Source organism: Chelmon rostratus, chromosome 19, assembly GCF_017976325.1.
Source record: "Chelmon rostratus isolate fCheRos1 chromosome 19, fCheRos1.pri, whole genome shotgun sequence".
Lineage (NCBI taxonomy): Eukaryota > Metazoa > Chordata > Actinopteri > Chaetodontiformes > Chaetodontidae > Chelmon > Chelmon rostratus.
This window is the reverse complement of record NC_055676.1, coordinates 22,833,251-22,859,678: the sequence shown is the minus strand read 5'-3', so window position 1 is coordinate 22,859,678 and position 26,428 is coordinate 22,833,251. Positions and strand designations below refer to the sequence as shown.

The following is a 26,428-nucleotide window of genomic DNA, read 5'->3' as shown; positions in this document are numbered from 1 at the left end:
ACACATAACAAAATAAACAAACAAAATATATGAGACTTCCCCACTTGAACAGGCAGCATATAACCTTCGACTTTTACTTATATCCCACGGTACATCAAAAATTCACATCTCTTCACAATGACATACTATATTTTACAAAGCAGCTTCTATATCAAGATTTGCTGATTAATTATAAACACAGATGTTGAGGCTGATGGGACTGGTAGCTAATCATTTTTTTGATAAGTCAAAGCATCAGACACATTGAACTTCTGACCATTAAAGGACCAGTGCATAGGATTGGTGTGGAGTCGTGAGGTTGCAGATTGCAAACAAGTCAATACCCCGCGCCGCACAATCCCCTATGGTGGCTGTGAAAAATGCTAGAAACATGGCGGTGCAACATAGAGGACCTGCTCCTTCTGTAGATATAAACAGCTCATTCTAAGGTGACCATTCTTATTTTTAGGTGATTATACACTCATGAAAACGTGCTTATGAATTATGTATTAAGTTTCTCTCATATTCTGCCAACAGATCCACCTAATCGCTGTTAAGGTATTGCAGACTGAGTGACCAACAGACTGACGAAGCCACAACGCTAAAACTATAAAAGAAGAATAGAGATGTCATTAGACCTGAAAAATATTTTCAGTCCTCCTTAAAGACGCCTCGTTGTTTCTTGCTTCTTGCTCTTGGTGCGCTCTAAGATAACCGAGTTTAGTGAGCGCATGTGAAACACCCCCGGGCCCGTGTTTGTCGCTGCAGACTCACTATCGAGACTCATTTTCATGTGGTAGACTATCACCGTCCTGCATGCTGGCTTATCTGACTAACTGATAAATAACACAGTCTGTCACAGTGATAACAAGGTCAACTCAGTGGGCTGACCAACAGCAGTGTTTTCCCTAAAGCGTCGAACAGTCACATCTGATGCTCGCACTGACCTCCATGCTAATGAACAAAACACAGAGAGAGAGAGAGCGAGACTGAGAGAGCAAATGAATATGAATGAAAGGCAAATCTATCAGGAACACGCCTCCTTTAAATAACCCCCTCCCTCATTCCCCTCCTCCACTCCTTTCCTCATGCTCTCACCCCCCCACCCCCTGTTATATTTTATTCTCCAACGCGTGGTGAATTTAATAAATATATGCAAATGTGTGCTGTGGAACATGACGAGTGTAAATCAGGCGAGGATGTTCTTTGAGCGCTGCCGAGATTGAGGCTGAGAGCTGACCCCGGGTTAATCATTTTTCACTTCCCTATCGCATTCAATTCTACTGCCTGTGCGTGTGCACGCGTCCGTGTGTTTGTGCACATGCGTGTGCTACGATGAGGCGCGCATGTGTGTGCATCCGTGCTGAGCTGGGGGAGGCAACACACAATTCATTACAAACTTTGCACACATGATTAGGATAATATTTACTTTCAAATTCATGCAAAATGTGATGTCTTTAAAATAAAAAAAGGAGTTAAATCTGAATTTTGGTGTTTCACAAGTTTGCCTCAGATTTATTTCTTTAGCAGTTTATTTGCACGTTTTAATTGAAGTTGCAGCAGGTCTCCTTTGCTGGGCTTTGATTGTGGTTTTTAAAGGGTTTCAATGCAGCAATCAAAGGTTAAAAGAAGAGCACTTTGTCATTGCCTTGAACTGCATGTCCTGGCTACAGGAGACGATCTCAACCCAAACCAGAAACAGGTCCAGTAACATGACACACAGCCCATAATGTTTATTCAGGCTTTTTGGTTTGTCCGTCTTTGGTTCCCCTGTTGTTGGATTGCTGATTGTGAAGTAAGCGACGCAACGCTAACATGCTATCAGTGCTCTAAATGCACCAGGTGCGTAATGGTGTCGCCCTCGTGGACTGGTGCATAATTGCAAAACCTGCAAAATGTTCACACGTCGGTTGCCAGTTTGACAGTGCAGCGTGCGTGTCACATTTTCAGATGTGTTTCACACTGCCGTTCAACCGTGAATGTAGATAAGGATTTCAAAAAGTGTCAGTAGTAGCAGTGTCACGTGTAGCCGGCTAATCATGTGGCTTCATAAAGGTAACTGCTGCAGCTGGAATTACACGACAGTGAACTTAACTCTGACTGTTGTGATGAAGGTCAGATATAGCATTTTTAGCATGCTTTAGCTGCAGCGTGTCACACTGTAGCATGCCTGTCAGTGGTTACAACCTGCTTGTGTGCATTTACTGATTCTTTTGCTGACTTGTAAACATGAAAATATAATCACCTTATGAAGCCAATATGGCTAACCCGTTAGCAAACATTGGCTTATTTACACATCCAGCAGTTATGTAGCAGCATTAGCATTCATTTTGAGGCTGACTGTAACTCCAATATTCACTCTTCTTTTACATCTGGTTTGCTGTCCACCAACTCCAAGGTGTAACAACAACAAGGGAAATATGTGTCTCTCTCTTTAGCTGCTAAATGCTAAACCACGTTCCCCAGCTAGTCACCATCTGTCTGCCACAGTGAGGTTTTAGAGCGTTTTCACTAAAAACAGCATCCATGACAACCAAAACAACAAAGATCCTAGCAAGAAAACCAAAACAATGAGCTAAGATGCTAAAATGCTAAATGCTAAAATGTTTCACTTAAAGCAGAAGATGCTACGGAGTCACGCTTTGAGTGCTGATTCTGGTGAACGCACCCTGCTGCCATTCGGTGAAACCACCTTGTTTTCTACAGAGACGACAGTAAACATTTGTTATTCATCCTCCGAGCTGTCTCGTGGTTTAACATGCATGTGGTGAAGCAGCTAACAGAGTAGTAAAAAGAAATTCTTAATGTTTGCCAAATCATTTAGTTGTAATGAGAATGATTCAGAAGGAGCCTATTCGATGCATTCACCTCATAAATCATAAGACATTCAGCTGCTTTTCAGCATATTCTGTATGCATATGCACCGTAGCTACTGTTAACACCTTTATTCTGATTGATATACTCAACTTTTTTTTTTTTTGGCCCGAACCACCACAGTCAAATGAAAATCTTTATTAAAAATCAAATAAAGCAGAAAGAAATATTCTAGTCAATATTCTCCTCAAGTAATTGATTTGAATTAAAAAGGTATAAATGTGAGTTTGGAATAATAAACTGACTGGTGGTTCTGGTGGCTCGAGGCAGGCTGAAAGGCAGGTTGCGTTCAGGTGTCAGTGGTTTTAGTATGTGCTAGGTGCAGAGGTCACTGCCATCCAGGATTTTACTGCTAATAAATTCATGTCCTGACTTTTCAGCTCAGATGAATAGATCATCTCATGTCTAAGAGATAGGTTCCTCAGCGTTTCCTGATCTCTGCCTCTTTGTCATGCTGTTTTTGAGGTGCAAGTCCATTCAAAGAGAGGTTTCGCATGTTTTTTTCGGTTGCAGCAGCAATGTATCAGCAGTTACCTTTTGGTGGGAAATCCAACCATGCAGAGCTGCATTTGCAGTTTACATTCTTGCAGTCATTTATATTCTAAGACGTTGATTATTGTTTTAGAATATTTGTAGTCTGTACTGCTACATGGCTCCATATGATATCTAAACTTTATCTTACAGAATAATACACAGTCCAGACAAATGCTCCACTGTAAATCCTTATTTTGCATTCGAGGCGGCTTACATGACAGGACAGTAAAGAACACTAAGCTGTTTCTATTCATCCTTTATCAAAGACCAGTGAACTAAATCGACTGGCAGCTCATTTCAGATGACTTGTGTTGCGTAGAGCTGAAAAACGATGACAACAGGGTCATTGTGGTGCTTCAGAAGTAGCCCATTACTGTCTGAATTAAAAATGTTCTACGGCCATGCTGCATATCATGTGCGCACATTGTGCGGCTGTTTAAAATGAACATATTTAAGATGGTGTAATAACATCGCTGGATGCTGACATGCAGAAATGAGTGTGGCCTCACAGCAGCTGCTCGTTCAGTTCCACTGTGGCCCCTCGTTTAGCGTTTCTCGGCTGGAACTGTTGACGGAGCAGAGATCAGGCGATGCTCGGCAGGCCTTTTGTATTTTATATCTTACATTCAAAAACCAACACTGAGTTTATCCAAACCAAAATCTATCAAAAACACATCAATGAGCCACACTGCTGCACCAGCTGACACGTTCCTTCATCATCATGAAGAACGTGGGAGTTTACCTTGATTCTGTCCCACATGCAACGTCCTTCTGCTGTCAGCACTCACCACTGCACCAAAAAGTCCCCAACAAAAGCACTAATTACTTCTGTTTCATTAACGGCAATGTCAGGGAAGCACTGAGGCCTTTTTGTGATATTTGTGATATACCTCTTTAGTAGGAACCAGCTGTAGCCAAATGAAAAGACAGACACGTTAACAAAAAATGAATGACTGTTTTCTAATTGTCTATAATGTAGTTATACGCAGATAGAAACGTGTAGTAATGGATTTATGAACAACTATAACTCCTGTCGTGGTCACCTGTAAATGGAAACTGGTTTATAAACAGATAATTAATGACAATTTAGTGAAACACAATAATGATAAATCTGAGTAATAATGAATAAAATATCTTCAAAGGAGAAATTATGATTGTTGACAAATATTGAACATTAATAAACACATAAGCATGTCCTTATAGCTGCTCACAACTACGTTATAGTGCGTTACAAGCAAGCTATGAAATGTTTGTATACTGCTCATGAATGCTAAATATGCAGGTTTAAAGTAGAATGTACAGTCTTTTAAAAGCATGAATGCATTTTTCATGCATACATTTTTGCATCCTACCATGCTTTTCACACTGTCTCACAAGAGTTATTTATGAGGAATATTCGTCTTGAAGCATGAAGAAAGGATAACAACGGATATTAATCTAGATATAAATGAATAAGTAGCAGTTTATCATCAAACACAAGAAGCACAAGAATTAACAAACTTCACCAAAACTTCATCACTGCTGAAACTTGTGTAGCAAATAAACAACTGAAGCTGCTTTAAATGCATTTTAAAGCAAAGGAACACAGAGATCAGAACTGTGGAGGGATGAGGCAGCCACGTGAGGCCAGCCAGCTTCTTTCTGCTAAAAAGTGTTTGCCACCAGCTGCCTCAATTGATTCTGAGGCTCCGCCCATCCAGGAAGCAGAGCGCCAGGTAAGGAAGGTTAGAGAGGGAGGAGATTTTCTGCGCTTTATCTCAGCGAACATGAAGAATAAAGTAAATACAGAGCAGGAACACCGCCGTGCAACGCTGAGCACAATCCAACCTGTGACCGGAAACAAGCGCGAGTACTTCTTCAGGTAAACGCTACCTGTGAGAACCCCCGGGAGGCGGGTCTGTCCGTGTGCACGCGCAGTGCAGCTCATTCTCGTCCTTTCGCCAGGCTTTTCTCTGCTCTTTTCAAACGACTGCGCTTCTAATCAGACGTAATTTACTCACTATCTCAGCCCTCGCCGCAGCCCCTCTCACCCGTGCTCGCTCACCCTCGCCCATCCTCACCCCTTCCCGGTAGCCCCTAGCCCAGGGCCTGTTGCCAAGGCAACCGGCATCTCATTTCTAAAGTGTCAGTTTGCATTATTGTCTTCACGCTTCCCAGCAATAACCTCTCTCCCTCTCCATCCCTCTGTCTGTCTCTGGTCTGCTGGTCTGTCCTCACAAACACACACAAATACTTCCACATGCCCCCCCTTTCCCTCTTTTCTGCCTCTCTCTCTATCTCTTATTGTGCCCCCTCCCCTGCAATTTATCCTTTGTATATATTTTTTCAGTGCCATCCACTTGAATTTCCTCTCACATACAGAATGCAAAGCAAACACAAACAGGCTCATGCATAGAGTATGAACGCTGAGAAAACAAACCAACGTTTGGATGTTTTCGCTTCTTTGTGCCGTGATTCATATTTGACCAGTTAACAAAGTAAGAGCACAGCGGACAAAAGAGGCGAGGGGACACGTTTACATTACAAATAAAACTGGATAATCTTTTATGTTATTGGGAGCAGCATTTTCAGGTTTACCGACAAAAGACAAAAATTAAGAACAAACATCAGAAAAATACAATAAAACACATGTTAAGAAAAATAAAAAGCCATTCCATCCAATCAACTGCAAATTGTCCTGTGAGTGTAACATTCAGGACTCCCTTAAAAACATTGTAAGAAATTTATCCCGATACAACAATTTCACAATTTAAAAATGTCCGCATTAGCATAGCTTCACGTGGTCATATTTCATTTGATTTGATCACATGGAGGAACAGGAGGCCTTTGAATATAGTCAAAGATACCTGAAAGTTTTTTTTTTAGATTTAAGACTTTAAACAACACAAATACTGGACAAATTTAACCTGCATCAATAGCTTTATGTTTTCCTCACTAGATGCTGACTCCAAACACTGGCCGTGGACACAGTTAGAGGTCATCAGCACTCAGACCCATGATATTCATCAGTTTATGCATTAGAGAGAAAGCTTCATACAGTCCAGTTCATTCCTCCTATTAAACCTACAGCAAATTGTGATTTTATCTTCCATATGATGGAGATCTTAATCATAATCCTGCATAATTTATGGGGGAAATTATTGCTGCAGGCTTCTGGCAGTCAGATTGTTTCTTCAGCTGCATTCTCAAAAAATCACTTGTACGGACAGACGGGAAAGAGGTCGTCTGCTTGGGCTGCTGATCGCGTTTTTTAAATGCCACAGTTTTTGGTGGTCTAGATCATCTGGTTAATGTTTTATGGTATTTTAGTACTTATTTTTATTATACTTTTGCGTAATGCTGCTTTAAAATTCATTGCTGCAAGCACTTGAAACTTTTTTTGGCCACTTGGGGGCAGCAGAAACAAGCAGTGACATTTTATCACCCTTTAAAGGTTAATTACACACTCGAATTCTGTTAGAACTCCTCCTACCACCAAATCTAACTGTTCCTCCCATCATATCAAACTGTTCCTCCCATCATATCAAACTGTTCCTCCCATCATATCTAACTGTTCCTCCCATCATATCTAACTGCTCCTCCCATCATATCAAACTGTTCCTCCCATCATATCAAACTGTTCCTCCCATCATATCTAACTGTTCCTCCCATCATATCTAACTGTTCCTCCCACCATATCTAACTGTTCCTCCCATCATATCAAACTGTTCCTCCCATCATATCAAACTGTTCCTCCCATCATATCTAACTGTTCCTCCCATCATATCTAACTGTTCCTCCCATCATATCTAACTGTTCCTCCCATCATATCAAACTGTTCCTCTCAGCATATCAAACTGTTCCTCTCAGCATATCAAACTCTTCCTCCCATCATATCAAACTGTTCCTCCCATCATATCTAACTGCTCCTCCCATCATATCTAACTGCTCCTCCCATCATATCTAACTGTTCCTCCCATCATATCAAACTGCTCCTCCCATCATATCTAACTGTTCCTCCCATCATATCAAACTGTTCCTCCCATCATGTCTAACATATCTAACTCTTCCTCCCATCATATCTAACTGTTTCTCCCACCATATCTAACTGTTCCTCCCATCATATCAAACTGTTCCTCCCAGCATATCAAACTGTTCCTCCCATCATATCTAACTGTTCCTCCCACCATATCTAACTGTTCCTCCCATCATATCTAACTGTTCCTCCCATCATATCAAACTGTTCCTCCCATCATATCTAACTGTTCCTCCCAGCATATCAAACTGTTCCTCCCACCATATCTAACTGTTCCTCCCACCATATCTAACTGTTCCTCCCATCATATCAAACTGTTCCTCCCATCATATCTAACTGTTCCTCCCAGCATATCAAACTGTTCCTCCCACCATATCTAACTGTTCCTCTCAGCATGGTGTTGAGCAGGTAGTGTACAATATGATTTTAGAGGCTATTCACTGCGAACAGCTGCCTGCTGCATCAGGAAACTGATGATAGCTGTAAGAGTGAACCAAAATGGTGACGAAGAAGAGATGAACTGCAGAGTTAAGTGATTCTTAGGCTCATCACTGTGAATCATGTGATCCAATCTAAAAAATATTGGTTATAGCTACCTAAAAAAAAAAGAAAGACTGTTAATTAATCAACTCCTAAACAAATGTATGAGCCCAAACTCCTTCAGTACTTTCATGTATTTACATTAAGTTTGAGGCCTTCATATACATGAATTCTAGCAAAAGAAACTTTACTTTCAATCCTCCATCTCACTCTTATTCCTCTCTGGTGTTAAAATGTTCAAACTGAATTGGAGCGGCAGTATCTCAGTCCATAATGGCTTGTCTTGGGGACCAGTTCACCTCTGGGGCACCGCCGAGGTTCCCATGAGCAAGGCACCTAACCCCTAACCATTTGGGGAGCCGTGCTGCGTGGCAAGCATCTCTGCATTACTGCATGTGTATTTTTCTTTGTGTGCTCAGACCATGCCAGATGAATTCCAGCAAGGGGACAAATAAAGTAATTATCACTGATGAATGCGGTAAATATGTTCATGGCAGAAAGATGGCAAAAATGTAGGTATGAGCCAAAGCAATGCCAGCATCTTGTGTAAGTATCACTAAATGTAATGAACAAGCTCTCCCCGGGTGGGTGCTTGAACATAGTGAGGTGCTTCCACAAAGTGAGCACCGGTTCATAAAACAGTTATGTAAAGTGGAGAGTCTTTGAAGGTCTTAAGTGAACATTACCTGTGATCTCATTCTCGTTAGAAACTGGGAACACTGTGAAGTGTTGATCGTCTCCGCAGTCTGAGGATGTGTGCGAGCACGTGAGAACGTGTGTGATGTCGGAGAGAAGACGCCCGTTCCCCCGCTAGCTGTCAGCTAAACATCAGCTGGAGGGAGGCAGTCAGGAGACGGAGGATGCAGGAGCAACGAACGCCGATTTCTACGTGTGAGCCGTGTAGCCACAGGTGAGAACAACAGAGGAGATGTCGGTTCGATACCACACTGTGACATGTCACATGTTTATAAAGGCTGGCGGAAATTAACTATATTTACACCTTCACGACTGTTGATCTTTATGTTTGAGTATTCAGCGGCTGACTCTTTAACGGCAGCTAAGTGTCTAAATATATTAGCTGAAGACATGCAGGATATTGTATTTGTTCACCTTGTGTGAAAAAAAAATATGACAGCAAAAAGTTGCTTTACTTATTGACGAAGCACAGAAATAATAAAAACTGTATTTGATGTCATATCTTGTCTTTGTCTCTGGAGGGGACATTTATTTAAGTACTGTACTTCCATACTTACATGTTTACTCCACTGAACTTACAAGTGCTGAATTTCAACGATGGACTACAAATTTAGCTCCAACTGTTTCACACGTAATCAGTTTCTCTGAGTATAACTTACCCTGAGATTCCAGCCCGCTCGGAGACTTCAAATGCACAACAGAAAGATTGAGCTACAGGTCAGGAAGGCTCTAACAAAAAGATTCCCTGAGTTGCATTATGGGAAATGTAGGATCCAGGATTTTTTAGGAGCTTGAGCCATACTAAAGAGTTAAAGTCAGGATAGCTCAACCTCTGCTGCTTCACGTTTGACTGTTCTTCTAGCTACATGGAAGAGCAATACCGAAGTGCCCCTTTAAATCGTTCCTCAAACAACAGCAGCACCAAACTCTTGTTCCAGCAGCTAATGTAAGGGTTTATCACTTTCCCGTGTTGAATATCTCTGGGTTTTCGACTGTTGGTCAGATGCTTTAAACAATGTGAAGACGTTCTTCAGTATTTTCTGCCACTTACATACCAAACAGTTAATTGGTGGATTGGAAAAATAATCAAATCATACAACCTTTAGTTGAAGCCGTGGTTACTTTTACAATTAAAACTCACTCCACTCCAACCAGCTACAAGAGGAAAATTCTACTTCATCATTGATAAATAATCCAATGCTATGATATAGAATCATAAAACACTTTGAATGAGTGCTTTAAATTGTCATGTACAATATTAAAGTAAAATTTCGACTGCAGGAGTATTTTCGTGGTATTGAAGTCGGGATCTGAGTCTGAATATGCTGCTGTATAAACACATCATGTATTTTATGTGGCTGTAATAATAATTTGTGCATGTTAGTACAGTATAGGAGTGAATACTGTATTTCCTGTACGAGCCGAGCGCCGTCGCCCCGTCCAGGCCTCCAGCCCCCAGTGCAGGGCTGAGTCATCCAAGGCCTCCCAGGACCTGGAAGGTTAATATTTGAAGGAAGGATGGCCCATAAATATGAGCAAAGGGACTTTTAATTAAATAAGCACTTCTTAAATATTCTCCTGGGCCTGCTGCTTTTGTTTAAAGATGATTGATTGACTACTATCTCTCCAGGCAGGACCATTAGTTTCGCCACTCCCCGCCATACTCCATCCCTCCCCATCTTCTCTCTATTTCTCCAGCTCTGCCAACATCTCTCCTCCCTCCTCTCTCAATTACCCTCCTTTCTTTTTTTCCTCCCTCCTTTTTTCTCATTCATCCCACCTCCTCCCTCCCTTTTTTTTGCGTTCTCCATGCGTCTGCTGTCAGCTCCCCTTCCTTTTCTCTTTTCATCAGTCCACGTCCCTGAGCCTCTCTCAGGAGGCCCATATTTCTCCAAACTCATGACAAGGTAATGAGGCCATGCTAAATCCTACCACGCCCTGGAGCAACATCAGAAGGTGGAGGGGCAGGTCGGCCCCTGCCCGGCCTGGCCGCCTCCACGTCTGTTTCAGCCGGACTGCGAGTCATCTGTCGTCGCCTGACTCTAAATAAAACTTTGTCATCTGCAGAGCTACGCAGCCAAGGAGAGGAAAACAGCACTCCCAGTGAATTCTACCTCTTCGACCATCCCGCACCGCTCTCTCTATTTGTCTTTACCTCCTTCAGCTCTTTCTGTCTCTCTCTTCCCTCCTTCCTCTGGAGCTGTGCTGTAGCAGCAGTCTGCCATGCTCTGCTGATTTCTAGCTGGAAGATGGGGATCGGCAGGGGAGCTCAGTCTGGCTGTGGGCAGCTGAGCCGTGGACGACAACACACACACACACACGTGCACGCACATACATGCACACACGGTTGTGTTTCCATCACTATTGGGGACATTACATAGACTTACATTCATTTCCTGCAGACCAACCCTAACCATAACCCAAGTCTTCACCCTTGAATTTAATGATTTACATTATGGGGACTTGCGTTTCGTCCCCATAAGGAAGGCGAGTCCCCACAATGCGACTGTGTGAGCAGGTTTAACGGTAACACACACACACACACACACACACAAACACACACACACACACACACACTAAACAGGTAGAATCTCGATATGAGGCCCAGCTATGACAGGAATTGTGTTTGTGGACATTTGCACCGTGTCATGCTCCAATCCACCTAAAGTGAAGGTTCTCCTTGCGTTTGCTGTGTACACATACACAAAAAAAATCTTTATCTGTGCCTATAAGTGCGCTGCATGCATGCGGTAGGCAATTTTTCAACAACTTAATGCATTTTTTCTGAAAATCGAGATGCCATACAGTCCTTAAATATGTCACCTTGAGGTGAAAGAATGGCTTGCCTTGGTATTTTGTGCATTTTTATTCAACAGACTTTTATTATATATTTTTATGAAAAGAAGACTTCATCGTTAGCATTTTGAACAAACATAAATTAAACCCAAATGGAAGCTGCACACACACTGAAAGTAATTATAATGGAATTTTTTTTTATTTACTACTGTTGTTGCAACAGAACAGTAGAGAAACATAATGAACTGCACTTCACTAAATAATATACACAAGCAATTCAACACAATTAAAAATAAGAAAAGAGAGTAATTAAGAGTTGAGCACAGGAAGGTAAAATCTTCAAATCTGCCTTCCTGCCACAGCTCATAAACCACCGTCCATTCATTAGCACGTATTGATCAGGTGAACCGAAAAACATGTTTGCCAAACACTTTAATGATACTACTGAAAACTGAAACGCAAACAGAGGGATTGACATGGATTGGTCCATGTGTGGGATGGAGTGACACTCCACGGAGAGGTGGAGAGCGGAGAGAGGAGGCAGGAGAGGTGATGGTGTGATAATGGAGGCGGTGGAGAGAAAACACTCGGAGGGTGCACAGGAGGATATAGAGACGATGGTTGCACTCCAAGTATTGGACAGAGAAGCAGGTAAAGTAGGCTGCAGGTGAATGGAAGAGGGGGATGTGTGTGTGTGTGTGTGTCTGAGAGAGAGAGAGAGAGAGAGAGAGAGACAGAGGAGGGGGGTAGGCAGGCATATTAAAAATGCAGCAGTGGGGAGCAGGCCGGGGATTCACAGTAATTAGATGACAAAACGGCGGCGGGCTGGAGATGAGAGAGAGGGGTCACACACAATGCCACTGCCGCCGGGTAATTTGTAAGTGTCAATCACTAGCCTGCCAGGGGAAAAGCGAGAGGGAGAAAGGGAGTGGGAGGGTGAGGGGGGGCCTAGTGTATAGAGGGAGGAGGGCAGAGATAGAGAGTGAGACAGAGTATGAGGGTGCTCGCAGGCTGCAAGAGACAGGAGGGAAGGAGGTTTTTTTTTTTAAAAAGTCAGAGGAGACGGGAAGAGAAAGCGAAAATTGTAAGATAGAGAGAACAGAGCGAGGAGACATCCGGTTTTTAATATCTGAGACTTGGCCTGAAAAAATACAAGCGTGGTTATTACAGGACATTTTCCCCGTGTTGCACCATGTCGTCATATCAACCTGAGCTGCACATTATTCTACAGACTGATACAGCCCACACACACACACACACACAATCCATGCAATACACAGTCAAACCGAGCGTTTACACTTTAAAGGGTCAGTTCACCCAAACTGCTGTAAAAACAAGCAGATTTTCTCTCTCACCTCTGGTGATATCTGGCCATGCAGATGTGATTTCTCTGTCTCCAATACGATGACGCTCGCAGCATTGAAAAGCTGAATGCAGGAGTGTAAAAATCAACATGTTTTTCCAGAAACAGCTCTACGGTTAGTCGAGATAATCCACAATTAACCATTTTCCTACAGGGACTAGTTTCATGGTTTCTGCAAAGACAAAACAGAAACAGAGATCTCAAAGACAGACATCTGGAAACATGAGAAAATGAAATTAATGTTTTAACAAGGAGCCAGAGGAGACCAGAGGATGACTTGCATCCAAGGTCCAGGGCCCGATTCAGAACCACAACACTGCAGTTACATTGTTCATCCCGCAGCCCGCTGAGACACCAAGACGCCCCTGCCTTCATTAATAAACTGTCAAGTCTCAAATTAATTGCAAACTTCTAAATTCAGGTGCAACGGCATGGACACACTCAGATCAGTGATGCACAAAAGCAGCTGAATGAAAGCGGCATTAACCTTAACAGGATCAGCAGTGTATGTAAATATTCATCATGTTATAGGGTAATTGTGTGGCTTTTGCCATGTGGTTTGACAGACAGGTGAATGTGTGTGTGTGTGTGTGTGCGTCTGAGACAGGGCGCTTTCTTTCTTTTCAGAGTGGGTACAATGGGGGTAGATGTTGGCATTATTCCAGCGAACCAGTGTGTGAGGAGCCAACACAATGGGCACGCAGCACAGCGGTCTGTCAGGGTGCACGGCCAACACATGCACAGGATACTGTACAGCATAACCCTCTATATACACACACACACACACACACACACACAAAAAAATCTGCCTTTACACATGCAAAATACTCATTCTAGTAGTGTGTCAGCGAGTCAGAGCAGTGACATGACATAACACCACTGACATATACAGGATTCCTCAGGGGGACGCTGCCTGGATGACCACTTTATCTGCAGGCGTGCACACACCTGGAGAAGCAAACACACACCAGTGCAAGCTCACACCATCACACGAAAACACACAAAGTTAAAACCCAGCACTAAAAAACACAAGAATGAAAGTTTCAGATAGAGCTATCAGCCAATAATCAATTAAAATGAACACAAAGAGAGCTGATATTTTTTTTAAAAGTGAGCTTACACATAGCTCTGAATTACTTTGTTCTCGTGAAACGATTGTTTTGCAAAATCAAACAAAAACAAAAAAAACAGAACAATTCAAACCCAACGGGTTCAAAAGTTCCTAAACTACAAACTGAAGGTGTATTAATTACATATGCATAATTAAATGCAATTAAAATCTTCATAGATGAAATACACAGAACTGAAAATTCATGAAATACAAGTGAGACAAAGATGGACTCGTGACCTCTGTCTCTGCCTTGATTAGAAGGAATTTGGAGCACTGTAACAGACACATGCACAAAAACACCTTTGGAAGTGTCTTAATTGGGAAATGATTAAACTCCTCTTTTCTCCTGTTTATTCTTCAGTCAACAATTAGCAGCTCATCATCCACAGCGGAGTGAACGTTACTTCCTCTTTTAACCGGCCTCACACGTATTCTTCCTTCAAATGGACTTCATCAAGTATGCAGCACACTCCTGAGCAGCATGTCAGGGCCGGAGTCGTTGCCAGGATTTCAGAAATACTGAGGTCGCCCCTCAACACTCAGGTAATGTCACAATGACTTCTCCAATGCTTTTTTTCATTGTTTAGTGTACAAAAAGCCAGAAAATAGTGAAAAACTAAGTAGGCTGACGTCCAGTGGTGCACAAAGTATCAGATCCTGCATCAAATAAGCAAAAGCACATACGATTTATTGCTTAAAGTATCAAAAGTAAAAGTAGTCGATGCAGCAAAATGGCCTCCTATACGTGTTGCACTACTATATTATCGGATCACGATTACCAGTCCATTAATGTGTTAGTAGCATTTTACACTCAAGGTAGGTGGTCAAGGTTTTAAAGTAGGTGGTAATTATAGCCGTCAATCAGTGCAGTGGAGTAAAAACGACAATATTTCCCTCTGAAATGAAGCAAAGTTTAAGTCTAAAGCAGCATAATGTGGAAAAACCTGACAAAAGTACAAATACCTCAAAACTGCATCTCAGTACATCACATGAGTAAATGTACTGAGTGACTTTACTGCAAGTTGCTTGTTTTGTCCAACACAAAGTCCAAAAACACAAATATAAAATATCAGTTTATGACAATATAAAAGGGACAAAAAGCAACATATTGTAATGCAGCTCATTTTAGCCACGTTTTTCTGATAAAGTAACCAAATGTCATCAATTAATTTTTGACGGCTGATTGACAGTTCCATTAATCAGTTAGCTAATATTGCACATCAGGTTTATGGTAAATAATTTATCAAACATCCAGTTTGTGTTACAAAGACACAAAAAGCTGCCCAACTCAGGAAGGAATGAAACAAAACCTGATGTAGAGAAACAGACATGTCGTACCAGGGACTATTTCTCCAGTAGAAAGTAGTTCCGGTGCTAGCCATGACTTTGTGCTGGAATGGCACAAAAAGGCTCCACGGCGCATCCAATCAGGGCACGGTGACGTAGAGTCGGCCTGTTGAACGGTTGTGACACACCTCACGCCGTCGGGACGGCAGAAGCAGACCGTTGCCACATCTTAGAGGCACCTTCCTGCAGCAGCGACTTCAGAAAACAATTAATGGAAGACGCAACTCGCAGGCAGCTGTGCAGAGTCTCGCCTTTGTGTGTGTGTGTGTGTGTGTGTGTAACCTGACAGCCTGCCACACAATAGGGGTCCAAGTGAGTGTGAACTCTATTCGTTCCCACAGCTGCCATTAACAGACGGAATGAACAGCCTCGCGCTAATAAAGTGAATAAATAAATACCGCTGAAGAGGCCATGTTTACCTCCTCAGTCTGTCGATAAGTGCTACTTAACAAAAAGCAGGAAGAGCTGTTAGTTTCTGGTTCTGCATGTATGTGTGGATTAACTCCCGTCAGTGCAGTTACTGTTTGTATATTTACCTTAGTGATTACAGTCACTGTGGCAGTCAAGCTGTTTGGATTGCTCGTCAGAGTGTTTAAAACAGCGGAGCGACAACCTGTAGAATCACAGAGAGCAAAGCAGAAGCAGAGGCAGCGAAACAACATGGCTTCAACTCATTCTGATGAGATACGAGGTGACCTTATTGATCCCACGCCGGGGAAATGATGCTGCTACAGACAGCAGTGACAGCAAGAAGAAATATTTAAAAAGAATAAAAACAAAAGGACTATTTTAAAATAGGCTGACGTTATTATATATTTTTGTCAGCAAATCCCATGAAAACGTGTCAATCCGCCTCTCAGTGCTCTCCTCACGGCTTCCTGTCTGTGGCTCTCGGCCCCAACTCCATTAATCCCTGATGAAGATGTAATTCATGTAAAAAAAAGAGGTCATAAAAATATTATTTCATTTTCAAAAAAAGGCGAAACATTTCCCTGAAACAGCCGGACACTGTAGCTTTTAGGAAAAATTACTAGAAACAGGAGGAAATGGAGCGTTTGTTGGGGACTATTTTCAGCAGCGGATTAATCCACATTTGGTGCTCTAATGAGTATTTGTGGCAGCAGCACAGTGCATGCAGGAGTCAGAATGAACTACAGTGTGTGTGTGTGTGTGTGTGTGTGTGTGTTCATGGTGATGAAGATTGTTTGTTCAACCAAATTACGAACTAAAAAACCCCCCTTTCGTCCAGTGGTATCCAGCCATGCAGATCACTCTGTATTTGAGTTATCCTTCACTGAGATGAGATGCGGTCACCTCCTCTGTCTTATTTCTGGGAACTGGGGGGTTTTAGAGACCCTTCTGTAAATGCTTTTCTATTGAGGCAGCATTTAGTTATTATGTGTGGAAACAAAACAGGAATGTTTTATGTGTGACACATAATCTCCATAAACTCCAGATCCACTTCCGACCCGTTTCAGAGCCGTCAGCAGCCTTCTACACTTCATTTACAGGTATGTAAATTCTTGGGATGTTTTCTGGAGAGAAGTTTGTAATCTACTAATTACACTAATTACAGGTGGAAAAAAGGAGACAAAGCTATTTACTACTTTCCTTCGATCAGTTGTGTTGAGTTTAAAAGAAGCTGATGATTTCCAGAGGAATTTCCTTCGATGATCTGCTCAATTTAAACAAAACCTGCAGGAAATATAACTGAACACCTCGCTGAATAAATAAAATGTGAGAAATTCAAGTAATTCAAACATTTTGGAGACTTCTGACTCGTAAACTCAGCCTTTATTTCTAAAATGCTGGCTTTGGTCCTGCTCGCAGCATTGAAAGTGCACGTTTGGAAAAAGAAGCCGAACGTGCTGTTTTAATGTTTTCTTCAGCAATAACCTCTTCCAATTTAACTGTTTACAGCCAAATCTGTGGATTATCCAGAACAACGAGACTCTATTTCTGGAAACAATCGTTGCTAGGGAATTTTTCAAATGTCATTCGCTTTGATGAACAAAAATGCAATTCAGTTCACCTCCGTTGTGTTGAACTGGCAGCCAAATCTCAGAGATGAGCATTTCAACACCTCGGAGCATAAAACCCCCAAAAAATTCTGCACGGCTCGATTCAGTAAACAGTAACTGGGGAGGAAAAAGGCTGTCTTTTTGTAAATTGGATGAACTGACCCTTTAAGAATGTTAGCTCCATTACTGCCTTTGAAAGAAATAACAAATGAGAAATAAAGTGGCATCCATGGCGCTCGAGATGCTGATCCAGCTACAAGAGGAAGAATGATGGAAGAGGAGGATCGGCGAGGAAGTGTTTAGCTGGTGGTTGAGAGAGTATAGTGCGTAGCAGAGTGTAGAGAGAGAATGGAGATAGAGACAGAGGATGGAGGGTGGTGGTGGTGAGGGGGGGAACGGTGCAACAAGATGGAGAGAGACTGCCTGCACATACTGTCAAGGCAGTTAATATAAGGTGTGGAGATAAGGCCCCACAGACAAACATTGACCAAATCAGGCATTTCAGCAGCGCAGCCCCAACTGTCAGTCAGCCTGAGAGACAGACCAACAATCAGCACTCTACCTCTGATAAGGGCTCTACTGGGCGCGTGCAGGAAATAGCCAATCTGCAGCCAGCCTGGCAAGGAGGGTGATGGCGGGGAGCGAGAGAGGAGGGAGGGAGGGGGGGGCGTGATGATGGAGAGTGAAGGGGTTAGAGGAGGGAGCGAATGTAGAGAGACAACAAGTGAGGGAAAGTGGCCTATAAATTTAGAGAGAAATGTGGACCAAGAGTTCACAGGAGGGGGATAATACCCGGGAGAACGAGGGAAGACGGAGAGAAGGGAAGAAAGAAAACAGGATGATATTCCTCCACACCCCACCCAAGTGCTCTCACAGAGAAAGAGACTCAGGAGGGAATATAAGTGATGGGGATAAAAAAAAAATAGAAAGAGAGGTGTGATATCAGCTCCTAAAATAGTGTCTCTCCCCAGTTTTTTGTCACCTGGGAACAGCTTGCTCAGAGAGAGTGTGAGAGCCGGCTTTAGACCAACACCTTACATTAATGATTTGCCAACAGCGTTGACTAGCTCATTATTCAATGTGCCGTTCGCCTTGCCTCGCACACAATGGCATCATTTCATCGTCTCTATTGATTAATGGTGCATATAGTGCGCACGTGCGCGCGCAAATTCTCATGCGTGCGTGCGTGTGCGCGCGCCGCCCTGAGTGAAGGATAACACGCTCTGTTTAATGGAGGAGTCTGCGCCGGCGATGAAATTCCCTCATAACAAAATAAACACATCCAAAACGCCGGAGCGGATGCCTGTGGAGGTCCAAGGCGGTGCAAGGCCGCGCTGGTAGCTTGGATCCACACTGGCCCCTGTAGGGCGCACCGGGAACTGCAGCCTGGCAGCAGGTTGGAGGGAATAAATTCCCAGCAGCTCACCTTTAGGTTCCTCCAAGCCAAACAGCGGAGAGCCCCGACAGCTGGCGAGCACTGGAGTCAGAGGGGTGTCTGAGCTTCCTTGATCATGAACCAGGCTGCCATTACCATGACCACTGATAACAGTAGGAATCATAAACAAGCTAATCACCTTGGGCCTGTTGTAGTCTCATTTGTGTTTGCATGCGCTGGTGTGCTACGGGGAGGGTGCAACGACCAGAAAAACAGGCGAGGGTGGCGTCGGAGGACGGGCAGGGACGCGGGTGGAGGGAGGGTTTGTGCGCGAAAGGGTTAAGTTCCCTCCCCGGGTGCATGCTGCTTTCCCTTGCTCTGTCAAGCCCCATTAAACCTGCTACACCACAGCAATAAGGTGCCATCAATTACAGGCACGCTGCCATCAGTGCAGAGCACAGAGGAAAGGCGGGGGGGGGGGCGGTGGCACATAAACAGGACAAACGGCCACATAAAAGCCCTGCAGCCGCATGGAGCCCTGCAGCCGCATGGAGCCCTGCAGCCTGCCTCATAGGCAGCGACACACACAGCATCACCTCTCAGGTATACCATCACTCTGTTTGTGAATGAGAGGATGCTTTGTTTCAAATACGCGCAAAATGCATTCATTTCCGACTCACTTTCATTCATGATGGCGCGATGCATTTAAGGAAAGGCTTTAAAAAAAGGATGCGGGCACATCAATTGCGTGCTTCTACTGCCCCCGTGTGACGGCAGCGCAACAACAGAATTCCGGAACTTTTAAAAATATATCGATCCCTTCTCCTCCTCACAAAAACGGGACAGAAAAGAAAAGAAAAATCAATTAGACCATAGCAGTCAGAGTTAGATCAATAGCACAGAGCGTTCTCGAAAGTGACGCTAACAAATGTGTGTTTCATCTCCATCGCGGAGTAACCTGCATTCCTCAAGGTTCTGGCTGTATTATCAAGCATTCAAAAAGAGAAAGGCAGGACAGCTGTTCTCCTTCAGCGCCAGACAAAGAGGGAAGACAGACCACCACTGTACTCAGATCTGTGCAGGGAATTGTTGCCAACCAGCAAAGAGAGAAAGAAGCCCGGCTTTCTTCGCCTTTTGCTGATGTGGTGCCTTTAAAGATGACTGTGTGGAGTGTTGAGTGTTGCAGCTTGAATAAGATCCTCTGACTGGAAATCAATACGGTTATTTTTAAAAAAAAAGTACGGCAATAGAAATATTATGGATGCACTGATCCTGCACACCGGACCAGAATCAGCTGAGATGATGACCTTATTAAATGGATCAGGTGTCCGATCCACAGGAGATGCTTCTCTTCATCAGTCAGTCACAGCAGCTTCAGCTCCACAACAGTCGCTGATCTCATGTTACCTCACGCTGAAGTCACGATGTTTGAACTTCACTGTGCAGAATGACGAATAAGCAGAGTTCAGACATCTAAGATCAGGATTTTTTGCTTCAAAAAGCCAATCGAGGTCCGATATGTGACTGACAGGAGTGTGATGTGGGAACCTGAGGCCTCTGGTGCACAAACAGTAAGAACGGCAGTGTCCAGCGATAAAACTTCTGAAGTGAAAATATATTCACGTTTTCTCAGTGAGGAGCAGAGGTTTAGGGCTGTTGGGAACCTGAGAAATTAAAAATTTTGCAACACAAAGGGTCAAATTTGGTACGTATGTTGTTATTGGATTTATTCAGGATGAATCATTGTATAAAAAGTGGCACATTGAATACAGACATTTTCATTTTTCGGTAAAAAAATCTATTTTTTTTGTTCTTCTCTTTAAAGTTACATGGCAACCAAATAAAAGGCTTTGCTCGCTTACAGTAACGTTTGCCAGCACGAGAGTGAAGCCACACTCTGACAGGATGTTTACCCAAATTATAAAACAACAAGTATGCATGTTTCCTTACATCAGCGACATCTATCTCGTCATGCCGGTAGCTTTAATTTTATTTTGCAAGGTTTTCACATATCTGTGAAAGTTCACAGTGGGGTGTGCCAATTATCCGAAACAGAGAAAAACTCTTCATAAGTCCAGAACTTGCCTGAGAAACATCACGTTTTTCAGTCTTGCTCAGTATCTAAGTAATCCAGTGAGAGTTATCTATATATCAATGGGCTCACTGCTAACAGCAAATTCAGCATGCGTTTAATGGTGCCAATTGGTCACAATTGAAACAAGCACACGTTTAAAAATGGGGCTGAATAGGTCCTCAAATTGTATGACAGCATATTTGTTTTAATCTCGATTCAATCATGTAAAGAACTTTGTAACTGACTCTATAAATAAAATGTATGTTTTCAGTGCTGTAAGTAGCATTCACTGAGGGAGAGGCAACAGTCATCTTCAGAAAACCAAAATTCCATCAGTAAGAAAACATGTTATTTTGTTTAATTTTCGTTTAACCGACAGATAAATTAACTATAAAGAAAACAACATATTTACAAATGCTCTCATATTGACCTGAGTCTTATGTGGAGTTTATCTGCGAGGAGGAACTGCTGCTGCCGGAGCTCTTGGTCTTCTGCCCTCTGGTGGCGCTGGGCTGCCGCTGCACTCGCTGGCTGGACGCCTCTCGGCTCCTGTCGCTGTGGCTCGCTGCAGCTTTGCTGCGCACTGCTGACACAATGCAAGAAAACACACAGAGTTAAAGCAGCAGGTAAAGGCTGAGCTATTACGATTGTTGCTGCACATGTTCCAAACAACATGACAAAAGCTTAAAAATGGAAAGTGGTGATGAGGAGGGAAAGACACAAAGGACTGAAAAAGACATGGATTTAGTTTCCTACCTTCTTTTAACCACAGCTTATATTACTGCACACCAACACTGCAGCACTTGACTACAGCAATAAGAAGAAGGAAAAGGAGACTAGAAAGGCCTTTATCCTCTATGAACTGTGATCATTCAGTGCGTCTCAAGACGATATTAAGACTCACATCTGAAAGACGAATCAACAAATCTTCCTCTTAGAAATGAAAAGTTCAATTCATAAGTAATAAAACCCATTTTTTCTTAATTCAACACTGTCAATGGTTTTGCTTCCGCAGCCTCACCTGGTCTGAGACAACCAGCAGCTAATGTTAGCAAACTTTAGATGGACATTGCTGTTTTACTGACATTATTCGGCCTGTTTTGTGACTCTATAACTCTTCTCTACTCCCTTCTGTTACGCTGTGTTTCAGCATTTAATATCACCCTGTAAATGCTTCTTGCACTGTAGTCTTTGAACGTTTCATGGTCTACTGTTCCTGGGACACAATGTTGGACAGTCCTGGTTTTACAATCCCGTACTTGGATACAGATTCCACCCACAAATCGTGCTTTTCTTTGAAAATCGATGTTTCATTCAGTAGAGATGCCATCAGTGTTTTTAGCTTTGTATGATGAGATGTTGTGATTAGTCTCAAGCCTGCACTGCTCACATTACAGTTGTTACCATAACTTTTACAAATAAAACTCTTTTCTCTGTTTTGTTAGTCAAAGTTTCACTCAAGCAATGACTTTGACCAGTTAGTTTAAATGTCTGTTATGTTCAGACTCAGCGGACTACAAACATGACTCACAATCAGTAGTACGTTAATGTGCAGCACTCTGCTGCAGGATCCTGACGGCACAGTTCACAGCAGAGCACACTGTTCAATTCATGTCCCACAGGGGAGTTTAAGTTCAGCTATTAAGGCCACTGTGTCCAAGGTCCTGCTGTCAGTGAAGATCAGGCAGTCTGAGTTCGATTGTCCTCCCTCATACTTCAAACAGCTGGAACAGATTTCTGTTCTACGTTCTGTCGGCTTAGTGAAGAGGAAGCAAAACAAGAGGTGATTTTTGGAGTTAATTTTTCTTAACCTGCATGAATGAAGCGTCCTGCTGCTTATAACTCAGACAAGTTCAAACATCAGCCAAAACTTTAGGATCACTTATAACTCATAGTCACTTTAACTTAAAGTGCACACACACACACATACATGCATGCAAACACACACAGGTTCCACTCCGCTTAATCATGAAATGAGGAAAGCACAGCATGAAGTTTGAGGACAGCAAGCAGACAGATGGAGGTGGAGGGCATAGTGCACCAGAGGGGACCTTGAGTGTGAGGAGAGCTAGCGTCTTGGGGGCCGTAGACCACAATCTTAGTGTTGACCCTTGTGGCTCTGGGGCCAGAGGCCGAGGGGGCAGCTGCAGGAGGCTTAGGGCTCTTTCCAGAGACCAAAGAGTCCTCTTCTTCGCAGAAAAAATAGAATTCAAGCGGGATAGAACAGAAATTAGAAAGGCCGAGACATGCACAGAGTGAAGATCAGCTTCTATTCTTTATTTACATCTAATGTATTTCCTTGGTCTTCAGGTCACCTCCATTTCAGAGCAAAAGCCTCACGATGGTGTGGAGAGAAGAAGGAATTTATTTAGTGAGGAGGATTAGGTGGTGCAGTGTGCAGGACAAGAACCTCTACTACACTCTGTACAGCACTTAAGCAAAGGAATGTGAATATTTCACACGCTTGAAAGGGGAAGTGAGAATCAAAGAGCACAGGAAGAAAGACGAGAGAGACGTGAAAAGTAAACCGAGTCAGAAAGAAAACATCTAAAAAATTCTCAAAGTTGTGGCCCTTTCTATACTTTGTAATGAAAGGCTGTGAGCCTTTGAGACCTTGAGCTCTTTATACTTCCACTCTGCCGAAACGTGCACGCACGCCCGCGCACGCACGCCCGCGCGCACACACACACTTTAATTTTTTGCCTGTATGTGTGTCTGTGTGTTATTCCTGCTGCTTTTCTCAACACTACCTGAACTGAGGAAAATCACAGGTGTAATTAATAACGTTAAGAATTGCTGCATTTCATTTAGTCCTGCCTGCGTCGTGTGTGCTGCTTCACTGGGGCTGTTTCTGAGCTCACTTGTTGTACACAGTGCTCCATATTTCGATGTTTTCACTGGTCTTAAACTACGTGCTACATGCTTTCTGCCATTTTATTTGATTGTCCAAAATCTGAGGCACGTGCTAAATTCAATGCATTTTAATCTTAATGTTTGGCTCATTATAGAGTAAGTCTAATAAGTGGGAATAATGAACGACTGAATGAGGGACTGATTTCAAACACAACCAACGAGAAGTCAACAGAACTGAGCAATCATTACTGTCATTAGTTGCACCTCATTTTTCCTGAAAGAGGACGATTGCACGCAGGTACAAAGGTCTAATAATGCGCTTGAACCTCCTGACCTATAAAATCATTAAGTGATGATATTTGCAGGGTTACTAAAAACAAATCCAGCTCACAGCTATAACAGAATCCCCAGAGGAGTTTTGATGAGCCTGATTAGCCTTTTCACACAGATAATCTGACACCTCACAGCTGTAAATAATAAACTGACTAACAGCTGAATTCCACTTAGCTGCTTTGGAGTCAGAGTCCTGATATTGTGCATAATGGCTTGCTGTCATGCTATCGTGGTTTACTAGGACATCTGAACAGAATGTAACCAACATTAATGCTATTGGTAACACCTGTGCTTTTCCTGCTGGATCGATCCTGCTCTGGACTGTCTGGGCACGTACAGAGCTGGCTTGATTGCCATCTCTCTCCCGGCCATGTTAGTTTTCTTGCACCTGTTATGACAGAGAAACTTTGCCCCCGCTTTGCACCTGTGACCTTGCAGTCATTTGCTGTTCATTGTTCATGCTGCAGACACTGACCTCTGGCCTCTGTAGGTGCTGTGGTGATGCTAGTGGTGTGGGAGGCAGCTGAAGACTCGCCGCCGCTCTCAGCCACCCTCTGGCCTGCACACATTGCCTTCAGAGTCTGGAAGACTGCTTGAGGAGCCACATTCATCTTTAACAGGTCCACTATGATCCTGGGAGGGAACAAGAGGAAGTGGAAGAATGTGAGATCAAGGTTTCCTCCTGTTTTTACTCCATATGCACTGCAGTCATGTTTCTGCAAGTGTGGAAGAAGAACTGAGATGTTTTTCTTAAAGTACTCCACTACAAGTAAAAGCACTGAAATTGAGAAGCACAAAGAGAAGCATTACTAGCTAAATGTACTTAAAGTACAAGAAATGAAAGTACTTGTTTTGCAGAAAAAAAGGCCCCAGTGACTGACACAGTAGTTTGTATTTTATGATTACATTGTCAGTTTTAACAACTTTATATACATCAGCTAGTTTTGTCCGGTGGCTCTGGATTATTCCCATTATTCATTAATCTACCTGTTGTTTTCATGATTAAAGGTGCTCATGACAGTTTCCCAGAGCCCACAATGAGGTCTTCAAACTGCTTCTTCTGTCCAACCAACAGCCCAAAATCCAAAGACTCTTCATTTAAGAAAGGAGCAAATCTGTACATTTAAAAAGCAGGAGCCAGCAAATATTTGCCACTTTTGCTTGACAAAGTAAACAATGAATCAATTATGTTGTCTAACTCTTTTAAATAGATGTAGTGGAGTAAAAATACAAGATTTTCCCTCTGACATGTAAAGGAGGAGAAGATTAAAGCAGCATGAAATGGAAAAGTACAGTATTTGTACCACCAACTGTACTTCTGTGCAGTGTTAGTAAATGTGCTACACTGGTTATGTGACACCCACTTGAAGACCTCCTGGTCCACAGTGATCCCCGCAGCCTGGGTCAGCTCAAACAGCTCCGTTTCTTCAGCACTCAGGACCTTCTTCTTCTTGATGGCATATTTCTGCACGTTACTGGTGACCACCAGCGCAGGGGAGTCTGGGGCGGAGGGCACCGTCTGCTGCGGTTGTTGAGACATTAGGGGTGGATACCTGAGTGGACGAGGATGAAGGAGAGTAAATAAGGTACATTTGACATGAACTCGACGAATGAATGTTTCAATGAGGACGGCTGGGATGTCCCAGCAGCTAGCGAGCTAACGTTACCCGCCCAGAGTGAAAACATGGAGTAACCTGTTCCGAGCTCCTCCTCCAGTATTACTTTAACAGACAACAGGTTAACAGACTAAACGACTGTTTTATTTTCAACAAAAAAATACTTGCCGTCAAGCTAGCTGTGATGAGAGACGTCTAGAGTATCGTTAACCACAACAGTTTGAGGCGCGCAAAATATACGTCATCACCATGAGACAAACCGCGGCGTCCTGTGGGACTTGTAGTCAACACGCATTAATTTTCTTCTTACAAGTGCAAACAGAACTATGGTTTCTTTTCACAGGGATGATCTCTGTTGAAAAATACAAGCATCTATTTAATATGCACATTACCAGATATTACAGATTCATATATTCACATTAATATATGTAGAATAACATCAGTATCGAAAAAAGTCCTGCATTGACAATGTTGCTTTAGTAAGAGTATGCAAGAATAATCAAGAATTTTTTCCATCCAATAGTCAAAACCTCAAAATTATTAAAATAAACCACATTTAAAAATATATATAATAAAAATTATAAGGCAAAGCAGCAAATCCTCATCATGAAGCCGAAAGCATGAAATGTGAAACAGTTATCAAAAAAAATTCCCCACTGATTTTCTGTCAGTCAAATAATTAATTAATCGACTTATCATTTTATTTGTTCTTGTTTAAACTGTTGGATAGATTAATCCATAACGCAACATCATAGACCTCATTCCTTAAATTTGTACTGAAGTACAGTACTTGAGAAAGCGTAAAATAAGACAAGATAAGATAAGATAAGATAAGATAAGATAAGATAAACTTTATTAATCTAAATGTAAGTAGGTAGTATATACTATACGTGTATACTAT

At 42.6% G+C, this 26,428-nt stretch overlaps 1 protein-coding gene across 2 annotated transcripts; it reads right to left on the bottom strand.

Moving 5' to 3' along the window:
• Positions 1-20,379: 20,379 nt before the first annotated feature.
• On the bottom strand, positions 20,380-25,755 carry mzt2b (mitotic spindle organizing protein 2B). Of its 2 annotated transcripts, none has more exons than XM_041960645.1 (4): positions 25,696-25,755; positions 25,276-25,464; positions 24,387-24,544; positions 20,380-21,311 (listed from the first exon to the last, which is right to left on the bottom strand). In XM_041960645.1, exons 2-4 carry the CDS (start codon positions 25,449-25,451, stop codon positions 21,163-21,165), a joined length of 483 nt encoding a protein of 160 aa, XP_041816579.1. In that variant the 5' UTR covers positions 25,452-25,464; positions 25,696-25,755; the 3' UTR covers positions 20,380-21,162. The 2 variants fall into 2 exon arrangements, with proteins under 2 accessions (XP_041816579.1, XP_041816580.1); XM_041960646.1 differs by having other exon boundaries at positions 20,380-21,308.
• Positions 25,756-26,428: the final 673 nt, after the last annotated feature.